The following is a 22,228-nucleotide window of genomic DNA, read 5'->3' as shown; positions in this document are numbered from 1 at the left end:
TGATTTAAAGTTTTTTGACTTACAGGGTTTCTTGCTAAAACGAATAAAATAGTAACAAAATCAGTAATTTGTCAATATTTCTCCTCAATAATTTATTATTATTATTTGAGTTTTTACTTGTATACCATTTCTGGCTTTTACAAGGCTGATTGTCTCAGCGTCTCCACATATAGTCTCTCTCTATTACCAACGTATGCTCTCCGCTTTTATATTATCAACTCTTATTATCAATATATTCTCCACTTTTTATTATCAACATATTCCAATATATTCTCCACTTTTTTATTATCAACATATTCCAATATATTCTCCACTTTTTATTATCAACCATATCTGCTCTCACATTTTAATTCCTGCACATATCTTTCATTATTCTCCATGCGGCTGTGGACCGACTTGTGCTTTCTGTACTGCATTTACCCTATTCCTCACCCCTTTCGATCGGTTGTTGGAATAGTGACGATGGGGAAACCACAGAGAAAACCCATGCCAGTACAGTTCGGCTACCGGAGCGACCCCCGACGGTTGGTGTTGGAACTATTCTAACTACCGTCGGGGCTCGAACCCTCGCCTCACGACATGATGTGCGACCGAACTAACGGGATAATGACTTAGTCCGCTCGGCCATCATGCCGCTTCAAACATTTATTATATTTATGACATAAAATACAAAATATGTATTGAAACTACAATTAACGAAAATAATAATAAACAATCATTTATTTTTAAATTTGAATTAGTGAGCTGAGAGTTAACAATAAAATATTTTAATTTATGATAATCCATTTTTATCAAACTAAAATTGCGAAAATTTTTGAAATCAAAGTATTTAATAGTAAATAAAATGTATTTTTATTTGGTAATCATTAATTTCAGAATTTAAATTAGTGAAATCAGTCAACAATAAAACAACATATTGCATATGCCTCATAAGCGAAGTGGATGAGGTTGTGCTCTACCCGCCTCACAAAAAATCAAGCGATTTCTTGAACTAAAATTGTCTCCATTTATTTTCTATCGCACTTGTAGAATAATATTTACACATAAATGTCATGAAAAAACACTAGTTTTAATACTTATGACATTTTTAAAAGACATTTTACTTTTTAAATGAATAAAAAAAATGTTTAAAAAAATTATTCCGTGGACGTCGGGCTGTCAAATGTGTGTATGGAAACCGGCGTGGTAACGATAACTGCCGAAAACCTTAGCTGATCAAATCCATTTATTTTTTATACGATTCAGTATGATTTAAAATTAAGTCCTTTCGAAGATCACGGTCTAATTCAATGTAGTTTATTTATAATCAGCATCACCTCAATATTCACTAACCGTTTGTATATCTATATCTATGTAAATAAAGTTCGCTAACAAAACATGCACAGTACGTTTTCTTTTCTGAGTGGATAATGGCGCGAAAGATTTAAAAGTATGTTTTATATTTTATTTTAATCAATTTTATTATGAAAAATGAAATTATGAGGCATGTACTTTTGGATTTTTCAAATTTTTTTTTTATTTTAACCCGCTAAGCGAACATTGCAAAACTCATTAAAATTTAAGTATTTAACAGGAAATTTAGTTTCTAATTATCTGATACTCAATTATTTTAAATTAAAGTCAGTGAAATCACATCAAACAATGAAATAATGATTTCATTTAATTTTCTTAAATTAATACTGCAGAAGATATGAATTTAACAAAACTTATTTTGTTAATATTCAAATTGAATTTTTCTTCGAAAAACCCTATAAGTCACTGACGAGATTTGTATCGACTGATTAGTGAGGTCTTGAACACGAATTTAATATTTTTTGGTGCAGGTATACCTGAAGAGAAATTCAAAGAATCGAAAAATGCAATAAACTCGATTTCGAAAAAAAATATGACTTATGGGGTTTCTCAAATAAACGATCCAGTTATAAAAGAACTCTTCTACAATTGTGTGGCTAAATACTCATATTTTACTCGTCGTAAGTACTCGTTAATTGCATGAACAACAAATATTTAAGCTATAATTATAAAACAAAACGATGTTAAGTTAATATCAAAAAACCTAAGTGTCTTATGCAATTTATCACTGTTGTTATCTATGCGTTAAAAAAAAAGAACTGAAAATATGATTGAAATGCAGTATAGTAGAATCTTTATAACTTTGTTTATTGAGTCTGAAATTTTTGGAAATAAATTTAAAGAGTTCACAGTAAAATACGAGTCTTTCTTTCACTGTTTTTGTTCGTGAAAAATAGTGAGAACTCTATGTTAAAGAAATTAAAAAATTTTTTAAAAGTTCTACAAAATATAGCGTCTAAATACTCTAAGTTTCGTATGAATCTTTTGTTTTTCATGAAGAGATCATCCAAAAATGGATTTCAAAAATTCTACTGCCAATAGAGATTACGGAGGTGGGTGTTAAAATATTAAATTTTTATTTTCAAACTGTAATTTCTACAGACTCCAAATTTAGTAGAAATGTTCGTGTATGATGTCAAGTTCGGCTGTATAAGAATGGATTTTCTCGAATTACTCCAAAAGAAATTGCAGGCACGTTAACAATGAAAATTTCTCATTTCCAAACAATAGTTTCTATGGATTCGAGTTTTTGTTGGAACCTTTTGTTTATAATGAAGAAATCATAACGAATAGGATCTTTCGAAATTTCTTCCCCACGTAGGAGTACGAGAGAGGAAATTGTCAAAAAATTCATATTCTCCAAATATAGTTCCTACAAATTTAAAATTTGATAGAATTTCAAGAGAAACGAGCAATTACTGGGATGGCTTTCAAGGTCAATGAATTTACATAGTTTCCTTTCTTAATAACTATTTTTTCTTACAACAATTGTATCTTTGGCAGCGTTAAAAAATTCATTGCAAGGTTTCCAAAATTTAACATTACATTAACAGAGCGATCTAGTAGATGACTCTAGTAACAATCGAACAGATGGTTAAGTAAGGATAGCTATAATAACAATACAGGATTACTCTGAGAGCGATCTTTTTTTTTCTGTGCCGTTTCTTTATTTAAAAAAAAAAATTATATCCCAAATGAGATAGCTTAAGAAATTTAAATGACATTTTTTTTCCTTTTGGAATAAAGGTAAAATAGTATAAACAATTACTATTTAATTTATAGTTAATAAATTCTTTTCTTTTAAGTCACAAAAATAAAACAGTAATTTGAGAGTCAAAAAAAAATTAAAATTCTTTTTATTTTATGTATTGTACTTTCGACAGTGTTTTCAATTTTTCAAAGTTGATAAAAAATTTTTCTACTTGGCTTATTGTCTATTCAATTCTTCTTCGATTGTTTCTTCCTCAGAACGGCTCTTAAGTGAGGAAACTTTACGGCTCTTAATTTTATAAACTCTACCGCTTTCTAAATTTATCGTTTATGCTTTTTCATGCTGCTACCCACTATAAAAGCATAAAAACTAACTCTACTAATTTTTGTAAAGCATTTAAGTTTATTTAAGGAAATTTTGAATATATAGCCGTAGAAACAATGGCCGTAGATTCTGAAGTACGATATGATGCATCATAAATTAAAAACTTTTACTAGATACAACTATAAACATCTTGTCTTGATATTTAACTTACTCATATTATGATTATCCTTTTTCTGACGATCTTTTGCAAGAGCATGAATCTCTGCGTCGGTGAGTAATAACGGTTCTGGTTTTATTTGCAAATCTGGTAAACTAGTTGTGTGACTGCCGGTTTGACTATCTTTCAGTGAACCATTTTCAAATGATAAGATGTCATCTAAGAGATCTTCTGCCTAGTTAAAAAATAAAAAAATAAAAAGAAAATTTATAAAACAATTTGAGTAAAAGAAAAAAAAATAGAAAAATCAATAAGCTTGATCAATGATCGCAGTTAAATTTTAACATAGTTTTAGATTTTTAAAAAGTGATTTGTAACGTTCTCGGGGACTTAACAAAATTGTCATACGTAAATTATATATGAACTTTTATACAGAGATTTTCGTTGCTGGTACTTCCAACGAGATAACGGAAATCTCTGCGATAAGAAGTCGCCATGGCTTGCGGATAGCAGAAACATGCAATTCGGTATAGTACCGGAGCCTTGACGACGTCCTCGGAGGTACCCATACAAAGTTCGAAAACCGGCCCTCGGATGGCCCATCGACGGGCAAAGGATACTGATTGACGGCCGATCATTGGCGACTTTTAATGGCCCACGGACGGCTGAATGTCCAAATGATAAAAACGGCCCATTAACGGCAGTTGATTATCGGCCGATTGTAAAAAAAGTTATCGGGCCGTTAATTGCTGATCATCGACTGAGTATGTTAAAATAAAAAAAAAAAAAAAACTAAAAATTTAGCCGATATACCGTAGAATTTTTTATTCCTATAATCGTATTGGCGTTATGAAGTCAAGTAGTAGAAGATGTAGTACAGGAGCGTCGATCCTAGTCGGATATTCCGAAAAAATTCTAAAGGTTAAGTCGAAGTGGGAATCGAACCTGGTTCGTCTGCGTGAAAGTCTCGATCATTACCGGCTGCGCTGCATGCTGGAATCTAACTGAAAAATTCTACTTAGCTATTTGAATGATTGAAATATATTTTATTACTGCATATACAGATTATGAAATTTATTAGTACTCAATTTTGTCGATTTTTGTATAAAGTTTTTAAATGTCTGAAGACGATTATTTTTTTCATTCTAAATTTAATTTGCACCAAACCTATTTAGGCTAATCCCTTATTAGAAAAAGAGATTCAAAAAGATTACCTCAATGTAAAGTGTATATCTATGTAGTAGTAAAAATAAAATCTTTTTCAATTTTTTCAAACAATTTTAATCTTTTTAAATCTCTTTTTCTAATAAGGGACAGTTGATCCTTCCAATAGTTATATGTTTGTTTCAAAAATTATGCCATCCTTTTCTCAAGTCAAACTTCGAAATCACATTTAAAATTTTTATTGTCTTGTTTTATTTGCTCATTATTTTTGTTTAGATCTACGATAATCTTGTATAAAAGTTTATATATTTTTTTTTATTTATTTATATAAGTTTATATATAACTTCTATTTGGATCAATAATAATCTTAAATAAACATTACAATATCTTTTTTAATTTTTTAAATATTATACTTCGCGTGATGCATCTCCGAAAACCCAAATTTGTGTTATTATAAAATAACAATAATTGGCCAAGAACAGCCAGACTTCGGGCGATAAATGGATATTAATTGCAAAACATTAATGTCCGCAATAGACGGCGACCAGCGTTTAACCAAGTATGGCCCGTTGACATATCCCTATAACTGGCCAATCGTTGGCTGTCAGATATCGGCCGATGGTTGGGATTGTTTCCATTAACGGCAACTTTGTATGGGTAACTCGAGATCAAAATTGGCTAAAATATATCTCTGTACAATTATGTAGCTTTATTAAGAGGCAGTCAATCAAGGAACTTTATAGAGAAAGGAGCTCTGCTCCATGTTCCCTCGACTAATCTATTAGTTTTCTTTTATTACAATTAAATGCAATAGTTCATTTATTTCTGACACCTAGCTTAAATCCATATCATTTTACCTTAAATTGTAATAATTATTACGAGTCTAGTTGTAAGACCCGCCTGAGATCGATTGATTCTTTCATGAGACTGACCTGGGATTTTAAATTATTACAAAATATACACAGGAAAATCCAGTACACAAAGGAAAAAATAATATTAAAATGACTATCCAACGTATCCTTAAATGATGTTCTAAATAGAATGGGATTTTAGAGCAATAACAAATCATATAAAATGTCAATTACTGAATAAGACTTTGGTCATTATCAATAATTTGCGTCATAATAATAATTTCACGCAATTTTAACAAATAATAAGCCTATATTGATCTCTCATGTTAATACATAAGTAAAATTATCATGCTTGCAACGTACTGTAAGGAATTGAAAATAGGATTAGAGGGATAAACTGTTACGTAAACAAGTGTTATATAAACAGCAATAATAAACACGACGTGCCAATAGTATGTACAAAGTAATAAAATCTATTACGTATAGGACTACAACATACAATAAATTCGTTATAGGAAGAAACCATACCTAAATGGAATAGCATATACGAGTTACGTACATACCCATCACATATTCTGTGCAACAAAAATAATTTTTCTAAATATTGAATATTCACGAAGTTCTTAGAAGTATATAAATACTTTGGCCGTATTTGCGCGTAGCTTGTCTATGGTGCTTAAAAAATTTTTCGTCCTATGGCGGATGTATGCGGGTTTTTACGTGCAGGGGATACTCTAAATAAAAATACGTGAAAGTCTTGAAGTTATAGGTGCGCTTTTTGAAATGACAGTTAAGTTAAAACGTAAGCTATTCGGTTATATAGAGATTGGTGACGAATGCGTGACATTGTTCTCGACTGTATAAAGTTCTATATAGCCCAGTAGATACTGGCGCGTACGCGTATTATATACAGATTGAGTGTCGTCTGCACGTAACAACCCACATAATATGTCTGCCTAGAAAGAAAAATTTTTTTTATCCTAGGCGGACGTATGGAAAGCCCTTACTTACCGTGGCGTCAATTATGTGGTCGATAATGACCCTGGGAAGTTCGATTTTCCCTGTTACAAGCGGATTAGAAGGTTATGGCGTCGTGCGCTATTTATTTATAAATTGAGTATTCCCTGCATGTAAAAACCCGCATAAGTCCGCCATAGGACAAAAAATTTTTTAAGCACCATGGGCAAGCTACGAGCAAATACGGTCGAGATGATAATTATTTACAGCAGAGATATACAGCCTCACCCCTATTGGGCCTCAGCTTTATACTATCCCTGCTGAAAATATTCATCACCTCGACCGTATTGGCACGTGGCTCGCCCAATGGTCATAAATAACTATTAAGCAGCATAGGCAAGCTACGTGCAGATACGGTCGAAAACTTTTTTTTCAGTGTACTAATAAACAAACAAAAAAAAAAATTACTACTATTTAATTTCTAATTTTTTACTATGAACATCAATGTTTTTTAAAATAAGTAAGCTATTAATTCCACCCCAACATTCGGAAATCGAGTTCTTATCAGATCTTCACGTTTCAGGTTCTATAGGAAGCAATCCTGGCTATTTCTATGAAAATGTCACTTATGTGTGTGTCTGTGTGTAAACTCCTTTTTACTTTTAAACGGTTCGACCTATAAAAACGCAAATTACGGTGTTCAAAAGAGTTTTATTGTAATTTTTCTGAGAGATATCGTTGTGATTTTTTGGTATTACTTCGGAATTTCGCGTTCCATCGTTTTTTAAGTACAGTGTTATATTTTATGTATTATAGATATATTGAATGCAGCATAAAAGAATTAGTAAAATCATTGACCCTACAGGCCATCCCTGCAATTTCTTGAGAATTAAAAATGTAAAGCGTTCCAAATCTAAAAAATTACGACGTATTTAAGCTCTTTGAGATCAAAAATCTTCTGAGATTTCTATCGACAACGATATCTCTCAAATTAATCAACCGATTTTGATGTTGATTGTGGTAATTAACGTCATTTTTTGAGTAGATGAGCTGATTAGATCATCAATGTAACAATCAAAATACTTAGTTATTTCATGAAACCAATAAGTTAATCATACAAGTAAATAAGATTGTATTCATGATTAGTATGCTTATCACTCAAAAATAGAGATTTTTATGTCTTCACTTTTCACGAATACTTTCTTCGAACAGTTATGATCTGTAAAATTTATTATGATTTGTTAATAAAAATTACTAGTTTTCTTCTATATAGTTTTTTAGTAGTATATGATACTATCATAAAGTATGAACGTAAGATGTACGTTGATGTATGAATTTTAGTGAATATTAATAGTGTACTTGTAGAATAGTTTAACAGGATATGAATAGTATTTTATAATTACACAAGCAGAACAAAGTAATTGAATCGTATTTGAGCGTACAATAAACGCTAAAAATAATGTGAAGATAACAGTAAGACAACTTTTCTTAATGATACTCGTTACGAAACATCCGGCGGCAATCTTCTATCCAGCTATGTTGCAACATGTATTACTCCAGTTTTTAACATGAAAAAGTTTATTAAAGAAAGAAAATAATTTTTTAATACACCCAGCTATGACATTTATTTTTTGACTAATTTCTTATTAATTATGAACATAAGAAATAGAAATCATTACGACTTGAAGCTTTTCAATTTCATGAAATATAAGTTTTCATGAATCAGGAAAGTAATTTAAAAATACACCAGTAAATATAGTTGATTTAAAAAAAATCGAATTAGACAAATGTGTATTCAACATCAACAGAATAGTATTTCATAAATCACATCAATTTTTGTTCTATAAAAATCAATTCAATAAGTTTTATCATAGAAAAGTTAAGGATTATGACTGTAGTTCTAGTGACGACCAAAAAAGAAAACATAAATTATAATGTTTTAACTTGAGAATTTTAATCAATATTGAAAACATTGATCGCTATTTTTTTTTTGCTTAATAAAACAACAATAGAAAATTTATATTTAAGAATTGATCTTAATTGTGTACATGTACTTACATGTATCATTATTTTATTTGATTACATAAGTTAAATTCTAATATGGAACTTCTAAAATTGAAATTTTTAAGTTTCAAAGTAAAAATAAAAAATTAGGAAAACGGTCGACCCTAAAGGCCATCCCTGCAACTTCCTGTTAAATCCATACCTAAGCTCTCAACATGTCATTTATACAGGTTTTGAGCTCGAAGAGCTCAAAAATATCATTTTTGTGTTTTTTTAATCTGTCGGAGCTCAAAAAGATGGCTGTTCTATGCCTATGAGTTCTTCGAGCTCAAAAGTCTGACGGGAGTTTCTTAGAACACATTTTTTTGAATTTTCAAACCGCAATAATTTTTGAATGAATCAACCGATTTTCGAGCAGCTTACGTTGATCAACGCAGCTTTTTGAGTTCGTTTAAGAATCTTAGACCGCAAACATATCGGATTAAAGATTTCATATAAATTCTGGGAAAAAAAAAAACATTTTTAACTTCCCGCTAAGAAAATCAATGATTTTCAAAAAATCGGGAAGTTATTGGTTTTACCTCGTTTTGAAAAAATCGAGTTTTCATCAGATCTCGATGTTTTGAGGTCCTAGGAAGCTTCCCTGACTATTCCTGAGAGGGTGTCACTCCGCGCGCGTGTGTGTGTGTGTGTGTGTGTGTGTGTGTGTGTGTGTGTGTGTGTGTGTGTGTGTGTGTGTGTGTGTGTGTGTGTGTGTGTGTGTGTGTGTGTGTGTGTGTGTGTGAGTATGTGTAAGTATGTGACCCGCTTATAACTTTTGAACGGCTCGACCGAATCGAACAAAACTAGTGGCGTTCCAAAGAGTTTCATCAAACTTAGATTTCCTGAAAATTTGAACTGATTCGGACCGATAGATTTTGAGAAAAATAAAAAAAACCCCGAAAAATTAAGAAAAGTGTTTTTTCGGAATTACTTCGAAATTCCTAGATCGATCAATTCGAACTTAAAAGTTCTTTACGGGGCCTTAAAAATCACGTCGATCGCCGCCAAGAACGTGAGAATCAGTGCATTCAGTCAAAAGTTATTGCGATTTGAAAATTCAAAAATAGTGTTTTATTAAATCTCTATCAGACTTTTGAGCTCAAAAGCCTAGAAAAGCTATCTCTGTGAGCTCGGAGAGCTCGAAATGACACGAAAATTATATTTTTGAGCTCGAAAAGCTCATAAACATAATAAGTACAATTTTGAGCGCTTAAATATGAAACCAGCGGGAAGTTGCAGGGATGGCCTGTAGGGTCAACCGTTTTCCTAATTTTTTTCAATTTTTTTCGACGCCGTATCTCACGAACAAATCAACCGATTTTGACCGGATTGGTGGCGATCGGCGTGGTTTTCTGAGGTTATAAGCTGATTAGTTTTTTGAATTGATCGGTACAGCCGTTTAAAAGTTATTCCAGAAAAACCATCATTTTTTCATTTTATTTTTGAGGTTTCTCAAAATCTAGCCAACCGAATCAATTCAAATTTTCACGAAATTTAATGACAGACACACACATACACAGAAATAGTAACAACATCGCGGGGGTTGTCAGGGAAACTTTCTGTGAACTTAAAACGTCGAGATCTGATGAAAACTCGATTTTCGAAAAACGGGATAAAAACGATAACCTCGCGACTTTCGAAAATCATTAATTTTCTTAGCGGGAAGTTAAAAATATCAATATAAAATTATGATAAATTTATATTGAACTATATATTGGAAAAATTTTTGATTTTCAAATTTCAGACTTAAAAATTTTCCACATTTAGGGTTGGCAATAAATCCCTAAACATAGAAAGCGACTCAAATCAATAAATGCGATTGTGTATATACACAATATATAAATATATGTGATATAACGTGGCTTATGGCCATGATAGCTCCTACAACTCTCAGTTAATCTTAATGAAACTTGGTACATTAATTCCTAGAACGAATACCTTGAATGAGTTCGAAGATGAGCAAAATCGGTCAATTAGTTCAGAAATAGCAGCTATTTAAAATTTTCCGAATAGTGAAAATTGCTTTTTCGGTCACTTTATTAGTAAGTAACTTTTGATTAAGACGAGATACCTAATTTATTAAAAACTCACATAAAAGCTTATGAAATTACATTTAACTTCACAAGTTATTTAGAAAAAAAATGAAGATAATCTATTTCTTCATATGATAGAAAAATCAGGCGAAAATTTCACCACAAAGACTAATGCAATAGGTAAATTCCTAACGAAATCTACCTAAAAGAATAAGTGAAAAAAAAAATTAGTTCCAGATCAACCTCGTTATTTAACTGATTTTTGTACAATGATCTACATAAACTTTTGATAATTTTGTCATTTATGAAATTTATAAAATCATAAATGATTTTACATTACAGTAATCAATGACTAGAAAAAGAGGTTGTAGATTACATAAGAAAACAAGCAATAAAATCTGATTTGAGATAGCCTGCATTTTATCTTTAGGTTTTCTAGGTTATCGTATACATAACTGAAATACTACTATTCTGTAAAAGAAGAAAAAAGGAAAATTGTATGAGTGAACGACGTAAATGGGATTATAATTTTGATGTTGAGTTTAATATCGAAAGTAGTGTTACAATCACACGCCGTTATCGATGTTAAAATATTTCTTGATGATAAACAAATTTTGTTTCAACTATTTTTATGGATTAGATTGCTATAATCTAATTAGATTTATAGATAATATTAATTCTAGATACTCAGCAATTCTATAATTGTTACAAGAAAATTATTTAAATAATAAAATAATTCTTTCAAGAAATATTGTTGTCGGAAAAGATAAAAAAAAGTGTTTTTTTTTTTTTTTGTTTAACTCTGAAATCTCAGGTCGGAACATTTTTGAAGTAGGATATTGTCTATTTAAGTGCTCGGGAGATATCGCAAACCCAAACTTTTAAAAAAGGATTTTTCTAATACAACCACTAGAATTTAGAGCTCAAAAATGCGTGAAAGTTGTTATTTTTCAGCTTGAAGAGCTCAAAACTTCGTAATTGAAAATTTTTTGAATATTTTCCTGATTTTTTTTTGCAAAATAGAAAAATTTGTAAACGTTATTCATTTACTATTTTGATAAGTGTGACATTACATCGAAACGCCGTTTTTAAGTACATTCGACCACGAAGGCTTGGTGATTGTAATTAGAATAAGTATTATCACCATCAACCTCTTCATAGAAACAATATTATTGATGAAAAAGAAGAAAATGAATTATCAATTCTACAAATTCAAAACAAATTATACTATGAAAAATGTTAGGGTTAATTTTGATCAAAATAATCATTATGTCGTTCATTTAATACGCTTTAGAGAATATTTAGAGAATAGTACGGTTTTGGTTTTTACCAACGGTCGATATATTTTTCGTCTTTTTTGAATTTGTTAATTTTTAGATTTTCAAAGGATTTTATCTTCTTGTCTTTTTCAAATTTCAATATTTTTATAACTATATTCTAATGCCATGAAAATCATAATTACAGTGGTGTTGAGTCATATCACGGTTGTAATAAGTAATTTAAAGAGTTTTTTCTAACAAATCTAAAATGAATAACAATGACGTTAGATATTATACGTCTCTACTAAAAAAAATGTAATGTATAATTTTCAATGTTAAAAAAATATCATTTTGATAAAATAGTATTTACAAATGTAATCGAGAGCAAAACTATTATATAATTGAGAAGTGAAAGTTATTATCAACAGTGTACAATAGTGGGGAAGAATAATCGACTAATGTCATTGATGCGTCAAGCCACTTACTATAAAGAATTTCGACTAAATGTCTGCGTAAATGTTTTAATGGCTTTGAAACTGATTGAATGACTCTAGTATACAATACGTTCACATGAAATTATCAAAAATTTTTAACATGTTTACATTCGAAGAGATAATAACCTAAAGTGCATTTGAATAAGCAACTCAATAACAAAATGTATTATTTATAATTTTCAACTTGAAATATGATCCAACCAATCCTTTTTCAATTTTATCCCTCAAGTTTCTTGCTCTTTTACGGACGTTAAGTCTGAACGTAAAATATAATTAAAATAAAGAAGGAATTTTACAGTTTTCATGTGGAATCTGTATCTCTAAATTTATTGATTTATATTTATTGAGTTTATTTTTATTAAAGTAAAATTTAAAATGTTATCGTCACATAATAAATATGATGTATAGAAATAATAAAGAGAATCATTATTAATTCGTAACAAAATTGAAACCTCAATTACACTCTCATTATTACACGGAATAAATAGTAGTGGAATAATTACAGTTTCTACAGTAAAAACAGGTCTTTTAAATTAAAAAATGTAAGGTTAACAAAAATGAGCTAAAAAATATTGTAGTTTATACCCGTACTGAAAAAAAATATATGCTGCATATACGGGAACAAAAAAAAAAGTATGTGGCGTAAATATTTTATATGTGCGACGCATATGTATTTTTGCCAGCATATATGCGTATATATGTAATATCGAAAATAAAAAGAGTATACGCCAAAAGCGTAGGCCATCAGGTAGTATTTAAGTCTAGTTGTAAGATACGATGTCTGGAGTGTATGAGTGCAAGAGAGAAAGAATCAGAGCGAAAATATGTACGTAGGTATGATTTTTAAGAGATGCGAGAGTAAGTACGAGGAGTGGGAAAAGGGGATGAGTGCTGAGGGTCAGTTGACCTGAGTGTAAAAGATTAGTTCTATACGAGAATTTAACAAAGACGTGCCATTTTTCTTGTAAGACATTGTTTTAAATAAACTAACAATCATTTTAGATTCAACTAACTATCACTTCTAGAAATAAGAACCTTATCCCTATTTATCAATCTACAGGGGATATCATATATATATTTTTTCAGTATGGATAGGCTTGTGTGTATACAATGAAATTCTTACAATTACCGTAAAAAGTAATTTTCTAATCAATTTTTACAATTTGATACTGTAATATTTAAAACGTCTAAGTAAATCATTTAGATATAAGAATATACTCCATAATTCTGTTCACGTGCATTGGCTGTGAAAAGTTTTTTACTCTACTTACAACGATGCAATTCAAAAAGTAACCAACAAGGATGTGAGCGTCATCTTCAGTTGCATTTTAACTATTTTCTATCAGATACAGTAAAATTTAAAGCTTAAATCAGAATTTCTGCTATTCGGAAAAGAAAAAAATAACTCAGTTTTTAAAATTGGGAAACGCTTCGTTTAAAACTTTAATATTGACTATGTTTGGAAAATAGTGTAATTTTTGTAGTTTTGAAATAGAGTGACTTTTCGATAGTATCTGAAACTGTATTAAATACTCAGCCTGACTTTAACTTAATAGTTCAATAACTCTTTTTTTCGTGAATGATGAATTAAAATTTTTCGATTACAGCATTAATTTTAAAAGGCAACAAAAAGTAAGAGAATTTTTTTTCAACTTCTCGCTATAAAAATCAATGATTTTCAAACAATCGGGAAGTTATTTCAATTGTCTTATGTCATGTACTAATTTTAAAATAAATTGTTTTAAAAATACTATCAAAACTCTTTTTAAAAAAGCATTAGATCACTTTGATTCGCAGAAATGATTACATATATGTGATTGAGAAAAAAATATAATCACGTAATGATTGTCTGATTAATAAGATTAACAAACTTTATTCACGGACAGACTTACAATTTAGTATATGTAATGCATCCTTAAATGTAGTTGCAATAATTGTTAAATTTTAACTAAGGTAAAAGCCCCAGTGCATGCTCAGGAACAAGTACATGCTTACTCCATGTATTTGGATATCTATATTTACAAATATAGATATACAAATACATAGAGTGAGCAGGTACTAGTACATGAGCAGCTACTGGGACTCTTACCTGACTTTCTTTTTAGTATTTATAGAATTGATAAGAATACGTACGATGCTATCAAAAGTAAATAACTGTATATTTCAAAATTGATATTGTTATACTTTAAATAAAACCTAACTTTATAAACTTTAACAACTATTGAAAAAAAAAAAAAAAAAAAACATGATCCGAAATGTTACTTCAATGCGATCTGATAATATGAGGAATAATTTATCAAATTGTTGAAATATTTTTTCATGTTTTCAAATATTTCAGAACCTTCAGTTATCATAAAATTATGTAATTTGACGATGAAATATAGTAAGAAAAAAATATTATTTGAGCTGTAGGATCATCTACCGCATTTATTTTTTTTTGAAAATTCTACCTAAAAAGTACTTTTTAGGTAAGTACTTTCACTATGTTTTAATTATTTTTATAATATACTTTCGAAATCTATTGTGAAACAATGCTACGGATATTTGCTTGATACACATTTATTCTCCTCTTTATAATTACTGAGAGTCCAATAAAATAAAAGTGAAAATATTTTTCTATGGTGATTTTAAAACTTACTTTGTATCGTCTTGTAATGCATGTATGGACACTGGGTATGTTGAACACTGGCATTTTGTTATTTTTTTTTTTTTAGATAAAACTAAACTTCCAATGTATCGAGCGGAATAAATCTTTTGTTTTTAATGACATAAATTTTTTCGATGACTTCAACTTCATTGGATCTAAGGCAATTTTTATATTATTTCTCTCTTACTTGTCTAGAAAAACAAATTTTACAGCTCAAATAAATAAAAATTAATTTAAAATTCAATAAGTATACTATTCAACTGAATGTTCAATATATTTCACAGGTGAAAGATGGAGTCACAAATGTAAAATTCAGAACACGTTTGAATTTTGTGGTTTGAAACCATGCGTATATTTTCTGCGACACAATACTTTACGTTCTTATGTAACCGCATGTATTTAACTCATACCAAATACAAATTCGATGAAAACTGATATGCAAATTACCGATGGTCTAGTTTATTTTATAATAACATGTTCCAGTCTTGCGCAATTACGTTTTTTCCATAATTTCGTATTTGTTACTAAACACTACAAAAAATTTAGATCAGTCTGTTGACTAAAATTTAATTTTTTTAAAAACTGTATTCTATCGTTATTTGCTGTAACTGATCCAATAGAGATATCCAAATTATAATCAAGTGCTTTAATAAAAAATTTTATGGTATATTTATATAATAAATTTTTAAATTTATTTAGGTATGTACAACACAAACTTTAGGCCACTTCTATTTATTTTTTTTTCACTTTACTATTCGTTCTTTTCTTTCACTCTTTATCTAGTTTGTTGTATTTGATGTTATCCTCGAGCCTTGTTTTGTAGCCTTGAGCGTTTTCTCATTTGTAACGTTTCAGCAGCTATCTAGACTTCATAATTACAATCCTAGAACCAAGGTTGAAGTTATCTAATACCATAGTTTTAGACAAATGCAGTTTACATTAATCAACAATGTTTATTATGACAACGATCTTCCATAAACTTTGCCTCTGTTATATGTTGTGTTTAGAAGAATATCGGCATGTATCAGGTCTTATTTCCAATCTCATTTAATAAAATATTCCATTTGAGATTGTCACTGTAGATTTTTTGTTTACTTTATTTATTTATTTATTTATTTTTTAATTTTATTACTTATTTACTTTATTCCAAAGTAAATAATATACATTTGAACTCAATCCCAGATTAGGTGTAGTTATATTAAATCTAAAAATCATCACTCTCAAGCTATCGTGATACTGTTATCAGTATTTTAGAGTTTTTTAATTTAAGTAAATCAAGGTAAAATTTGAATTTGAAAATCATTCAAAAATTAAACATTTTAAATTGGTTTAATAGTAACATTTATCAGTATAAATGTATGAGTACAATTAACTGTTTCTTTCACTATATGTGATGATAAAACTTCACAATAAGTTAAAAACACAAACATTAATTTAACACTAAAGGAAAAGTACTCGCTATTCAATCAGGTTGTTACGCTCAACAGTTGTCGACTGAGGCCTAACTTTGACACACTGTTTGACTCTTCATATTTCCATCACTAAGTCGATCACGCAATAGTTATCTGAAAATTATTTTACACATTACAATATCTGTTGTCTTCATTTTGTTATCTTACACATAAAATATTTTTTTATCAAGTATAATTTACCTTATCACTTTTTGACAGTTATTAATCTTAGGATCTAAAACATTGTTATTAACCACTCGCGTAAAGACAATTTTCCGGGCGATTGAATCAACTATAAAGGCGTTGACTATCTAATATTTGTGTCCCGAAGTGCACTCGAGCGTATACACAATACGTGCAAGGAAATACAGAGAGTGTACGATCTCAAGCTACAAAACGTACTCGGAATCTGATGACGATGCTCGCGTAGAAAGAGAAGAGAAACGATGAAACGAAATAAGGAAAGAGGGGATAGAGACAAATGTTGACGGCAATGATTATATAAGATAGGCAGAGACATGGATGCCCCCGCCTCCCTCCAGCGTCCTGGACGATCCATCATTTTATCTCTCATTCAGTGGCGCTCCACTGTACTGATCAATGCCACAATTATTTCCCAGAAAAGTTCTTTCCACTCATGATTTGTTAAAAGTTACTTTTTCTATACGTTTAATTATTCAATAACTATCTAAAATAATTACATGTTAAACGACAAAACGATAAAAAGTAAATGATATATTTTATGTGTAAATATTTTTATTTTACAAACTTTAAATTGAAAAAATTTTCTTAACTATTAAATCAAAACCAAAGAATCAAACGTTATCATAATCTATCCATACATAACATGGAAATTGTTTCTCTCTTTTTTGGGAATATCATTATATAAAAAGTTGTCAATTACTCAGGCATTAAATTTGTCGAATCTAAATTTAGAAATTCTTGGAGGTAATTTTTTATTAACTATCCAATTAATTTCAAACAAGTATTTCATTGTTTTTTCTACATACTTGGTTTTGGTAATTTTTGTTTTTTTTTTTTTTTTTATTCTGAAGGTTATTTCTTGGTTAACAAACAACGGGCTAGCACGTATAATTATATGAAACGCAAGTGTGAAGTGTATCAAGTCACACATATGCATTATTATTATTTGTACAAGCTAGTTACATTAATCTTTATAATACATATGCAAAGTAAGACCCTGTGGTGTGATAATACTTGAAAAAAATGGAGTTATCTAGTGACAATATTACATTTTAATTGAATTTGAATAAAATTTACAAACTTTGAGAAATTCTTGTTAAATATTTATGGCAGTTTTTGTGGAACTGATGACATCGATCACCAAAAAAAATATTTCATGAAAATTCCTCCTACGATTGAATATACTTTGAATATGTTTAACTCGACAGTTTCTAAAATTCGAAAATTTATAAGATTTTGGAGTAATTTATCTATCAAATAGTTTCGCCAACTGTTCTATACCGATCAATTAAAGGGTATTATTTGTATATGGTTTGATGGAAAAAATAATCGATAAATCTACTTGTCAGTTGATAACTTTAAATAAATATCGAAAAAAAATTGATAATCATTATAAACTTGGTTTTTTTTGCATCTTCCTTAAGGAAGTACGAGCGCTAGGCGGGGTGGGAATAGGGATCGACTCTAGCGCGGTAAGGGGAGAACAGTAACCATATGATTTTTCTCAATACTAGAATTCAAATTTGCGCGCGCAAGCGCGCGCCTTACTATAGCGTTTGCATATATTTTCATGCTCATGATAGATTCGACCAATCACGTTACGAATAGTTTGATGCCACATACATTTCATCTCAATTTTATTTTTCCCAATATATAGATATATATTTAACATTGGCTAATGGCGGCATTCATTTTTCTTTTAATTAATACACTTTAATTAGTCGGGAAAGTGTAAATTTTTTTGAATTAAATTTATCACTAATATATTTACTTCCATCCATCAGTTTTTTAAAAGTATTCACCGACAGTTTTACGAGAAAGATACAGGAATGGATCCATTTTTGGAGGTTACCCCATAAGACCAATGTTCAATTGCTCAACTTTAAAGTTAATTATTTATGTAAATGATCGGGCAATCTCTTTCAAATTTTGGGAATTTGATTAGACATTTAAACTTCATATTAAAAAAAATCTAGCCTTTTATCAAAAGCTGCCTTGGTGCTCATATTTTCTTAACATGATCAGACTTTTATAATAGTGATTATGCTGTAGAAAATCAGGAGTGAATTTTACGCTGCATTCACTCTCATCATTCGGAGTACCCTTGAAGCTAGGTAAATTTCAATGTCAGTTATGGGACCTACAATTACTTTTACCGAAATTTTTCAATGTTCATTTCAAATTTTTTTTCTTCGTGTCAATTAATATTCATTTTTGTAAGAAATCCACGGGAATGTCATGGTGATTGCCCATTGAAAGTTACAATGAATATAAGCTAGAATAATCACATATATGGGTGATTCTCTCTAAGGATGTTTTTTGCTGTCCCGGGCATTTTTAACTTCCCGCTAAGAAAAATTGAAAATTTTCAAAAATCGGAAAGGTATTGGTTTCATCCCGTTTTACGAGAAACGAGTTTTCATCAGATCTCAACGTTTCGAGGTCCTAGGAAGCTTCCTTGATTATTCCTGCGATGGTGTCTGTATGTCTATATGTATGTATGCATGTGTGTATGTGTTTTTTTTTTTTAAATACAGAAATGAAAAAAAATCTTCCAAAGACTTCTTTGGAACTTGATGGTCGGTAATGTGGTATTCTCACCCACTAAAAAAAAAACTCCTCTCTCTTTTCCTGTGGATGGAACGGAAATGACTGAATCGAAACCGCGTGAGCATTACTTCAATCCAGTCCATGTTGCATCTCACGACGCTTACTCCTGGCTACTGGTCCCTTTCTACGGATTTTTCTTCCAGAAGGCGCTGCACATAAGCTGTGACAGCTTACCAGTTATCTCCTTTTCGGAGCATGCAGACTAACAAGCTCTCGAGGGAGAGCCTGGTGCCAATAGTTTCTTCGGTGCTGTTTCTGTTGTCCTTCTACCGATCACACTCGAAGAACGTGTGTTCGGCGTCGTCAATTTGGTCTGGGCAGTATTTACACATTGTCGTCAGGTGCAGTCGCATAATAAAAAGATAGGCGTTGAACTGTCCGTGTCCTGTCAATCACTGGGTTAGGAAGAAGTCCGTGTCCTCGTGCCTTCGAGAAAGCCAGACATTGATATTTGTAATCAGGCGTGCTGTCCATCTGCCCTTCTCTCTCGATGTCCATCGGTCCTGTCACTCTTGATGCGTTTCCGCCTTTATCCTCGTTCTTTCAGCTTCCGCAATGACCAATACAGCTACGGTCCCAAAATAGCTGCTTCGGAAACCGTGCGGTAGGCGCAGGCAACCCTGATAGCGCCTCGTTGCTGCACTGCTGCCATTTTCCACCGGTAGGTCTTCTCATTTAATATGTCTTCCCTTATCTCCGCTCCCTAAAGCAGTACTGAATAGACTGTTTCTAAAAGAATTCTTCCCTTTTTGGTTCGTGGTCTTTTCGTGTTGTCCATGATCCTTGATAGGCTAGATACCGTCTTGCTGCCTTTACTGCATGCACCATCAAGGTGTTCGCGGAAAGATAGTTTCTCGTCTATCATTGCCCCTAAATAGCGCAGGGCCCTTGTTGACGTCAGTGTTGTTCCTCCCATGTCTACAGCGAATGGTGTTGGAAACCATTTTTGACGTGTCAGGACCACCATTTCGACTTTGTGCTCAGCGAGTTTCAGGTAATGTTTATCAAGCCAAGTTTCGATGGCATCAATAGTTTCCCGTCTGCATTCTATCAGTCTGGTCCCATAATTGAACCTTGCGGAACGCCCACTGTTATATCGTGTTCTTGTGGGCCTTCCGTCGTTTCCGCTATCAGCGTTCTTTTGTCGACATATTCATCAACTATTGCCAGATTTTCTGGCTTCGCGTCAAATTTGTGCTCCAAGGCATCTAGGATGTCAGCTCAATTTGCGCTGTTGATGGCGTTTTTGATGTCTAGTGTGAGGACAAGACACACCTTGGAGTCGCAAACGAGATGTCGAGGATGGATTCTTGGTACCCCGGTCTTCTAAAGGTTGTGGTGCTCCCGGTATTCAGCACTATGAGGGTCAGTCTAGTTGCGATGTCGGCGACTTCGTTACCTCTGGTATCGGAGAACGCAGCTCCCCATTCAACCGATTTAGGGTTGAAATCACGTAGCTATACCAATTGTACTCGTAACGATACACTTGTTACTATACAGTAGATGGTACCGAGCAGAAAACTTTTTTTTCAGTGTACATGATATTTTAAATTGAAAACAGTGTTATTGCACGCTTCATAACCGAAGCGGAAAAACTTAACTGATCAAGTCCATTTTTCTTTATATGCTTCAGTATTATCGAAAACAAAGTCCTTTCAAAGATCTCAGTCTGATTAAATGTAGTTTAATTGTAATTAGCAGTAAATTACAATCCACCTGACTGGATAACCTAGTCTTGGCCAAGCCTAAAGTCACGCTAACTTGGGCCAAGATTGTGTAACCTAAACTCGGTCGTTAAATGGTAACCCTAACATGGACCAGGACAGAATGACCTAGCCTTGGCCATTGAATGGTAACCCTAACATCAGCCAAGACTGAATGGCCCAGCCTTGGACGTTGAATGGTAACCCTAACATGGGGTTAGTTAATTGAAAAAAAAACTACGGTTGCCAAAAAAATTTTTTTGGTTTTTTTTTAATTTCTCAAATCTACCGGTTCGAATCGGTCCACACACACACACACGCGCGCGCGCGCGCGCGCGCTTCCGTCATCGTGGAATAGTCAGAATAGCTTTCTCAGACCTCAAAACGCGAAGATCTGATGAGAATTCGATTTTCGAGAATGAGGGTGAAATAAATAACTTTCCCATTTTTGAAAATCATTGATTTTTTTAGGGGGAAGTTAAAAAATACTTCTTTCCTAAATTTTCGTCAACGATATCTCTTGAACTAATCAGCCAATTTTGATCCGATTTGCCTCTACTATTGATTTGTTTCAGGTTAAGAGCTGATTAAATTTTAGAATTGATCAGGACATTAGTTTAAAAGTTATGGAAAAAAAATTATTTTTTTGAAAATTTCCTTTTTGAGATTATTCAGAATCTGTTAAGCCGAAATAATTGAAATTAACATGAAATCAAATTGCAATAAAACTGTGACAGGGAAAACTGAACTTCCCATGGTCGTTATCGACCACTTTATTGACACCACGATAAATGAGGGTTTTCCCTTACCGTTCGATTTTTGACAAGTAGTTCAGACTTGTCACCGGGCGTGCAAATCGAAAGTCCCCACTGCTGTCCCTAAAAACGAAGCGGGGTTGACAATAGGAAAGTTCGAGAACTCGGAGTCGAGGATTATAAAAGAGCCGACAAAAGAAACATCGAGGCTTTTTGAGCCAAGCCCTGGAATAAGTAACACCTTTTGAGCCAAGCTTTTGAGACAGTGAGGCTTTTGGCAAAACAGTGAGTCAGTGTAGTGCTGTGTAATAAATTCTGTCATTAAGATTTGGGGACCATCAAGAAGGAAGTCAATGGACGATCCGGGATTGGGAACCCTTTACTTGGAGTCAGATAGTTCATTGAAGACGAGAGAGAGACCAACCAGCCGCTGATTTCGCCAGTTTCCCCCAGGACATCACTCAACGTTTGGAGAGTTGAAAAAGTTAAGTCAGGTATTATTATTACAA

General features: G+C 31.7%; 1 protein-coding gene across 2 annotated transcripts in view; it reads right to left on the bottom strand.

Moving 5' to 3' along the window:
- The window catches only part of Mitf (transcription factor Mitf), a 104,308-nt gene that overhangs the window by 11,568 nt on the left and 70,512 nt on the right, over window positions 1–22,228 (bottom strand). For both annotated transcript variants that reach the window (XM_074250494.1, XM_074250485.1), the window contains exon 4: window positions 3,600–3,780. In XM_074250494.1, the coding sequence (XP_074106595.1) occupies window positions 3,600–3,780 (181 nt within the window). The remainder of the gene's footprint in view (window positions 1–3,599; window positions 3,781–22,228) is intronic.

This window comes from Cotesia typhae, unplaced genomic scaffold (genome assembly GCF_013202065.1).
Source record: "Cotesia typhae breed Kobodo isofemale line unplaced genomic scaffold, CoteBio_Ctyphae contig_119, whole genome shotgun sequence".
NCBI classification, from domain to species: Eukaryota; Metazoa; Arthropoda; class Insecta; order Hymenoptera; family Braconidae; genus Cotesia; species Cotesia typhae.
This window is presented reverse-complemented; position numbering and strand designations above follow the sequence as displayed.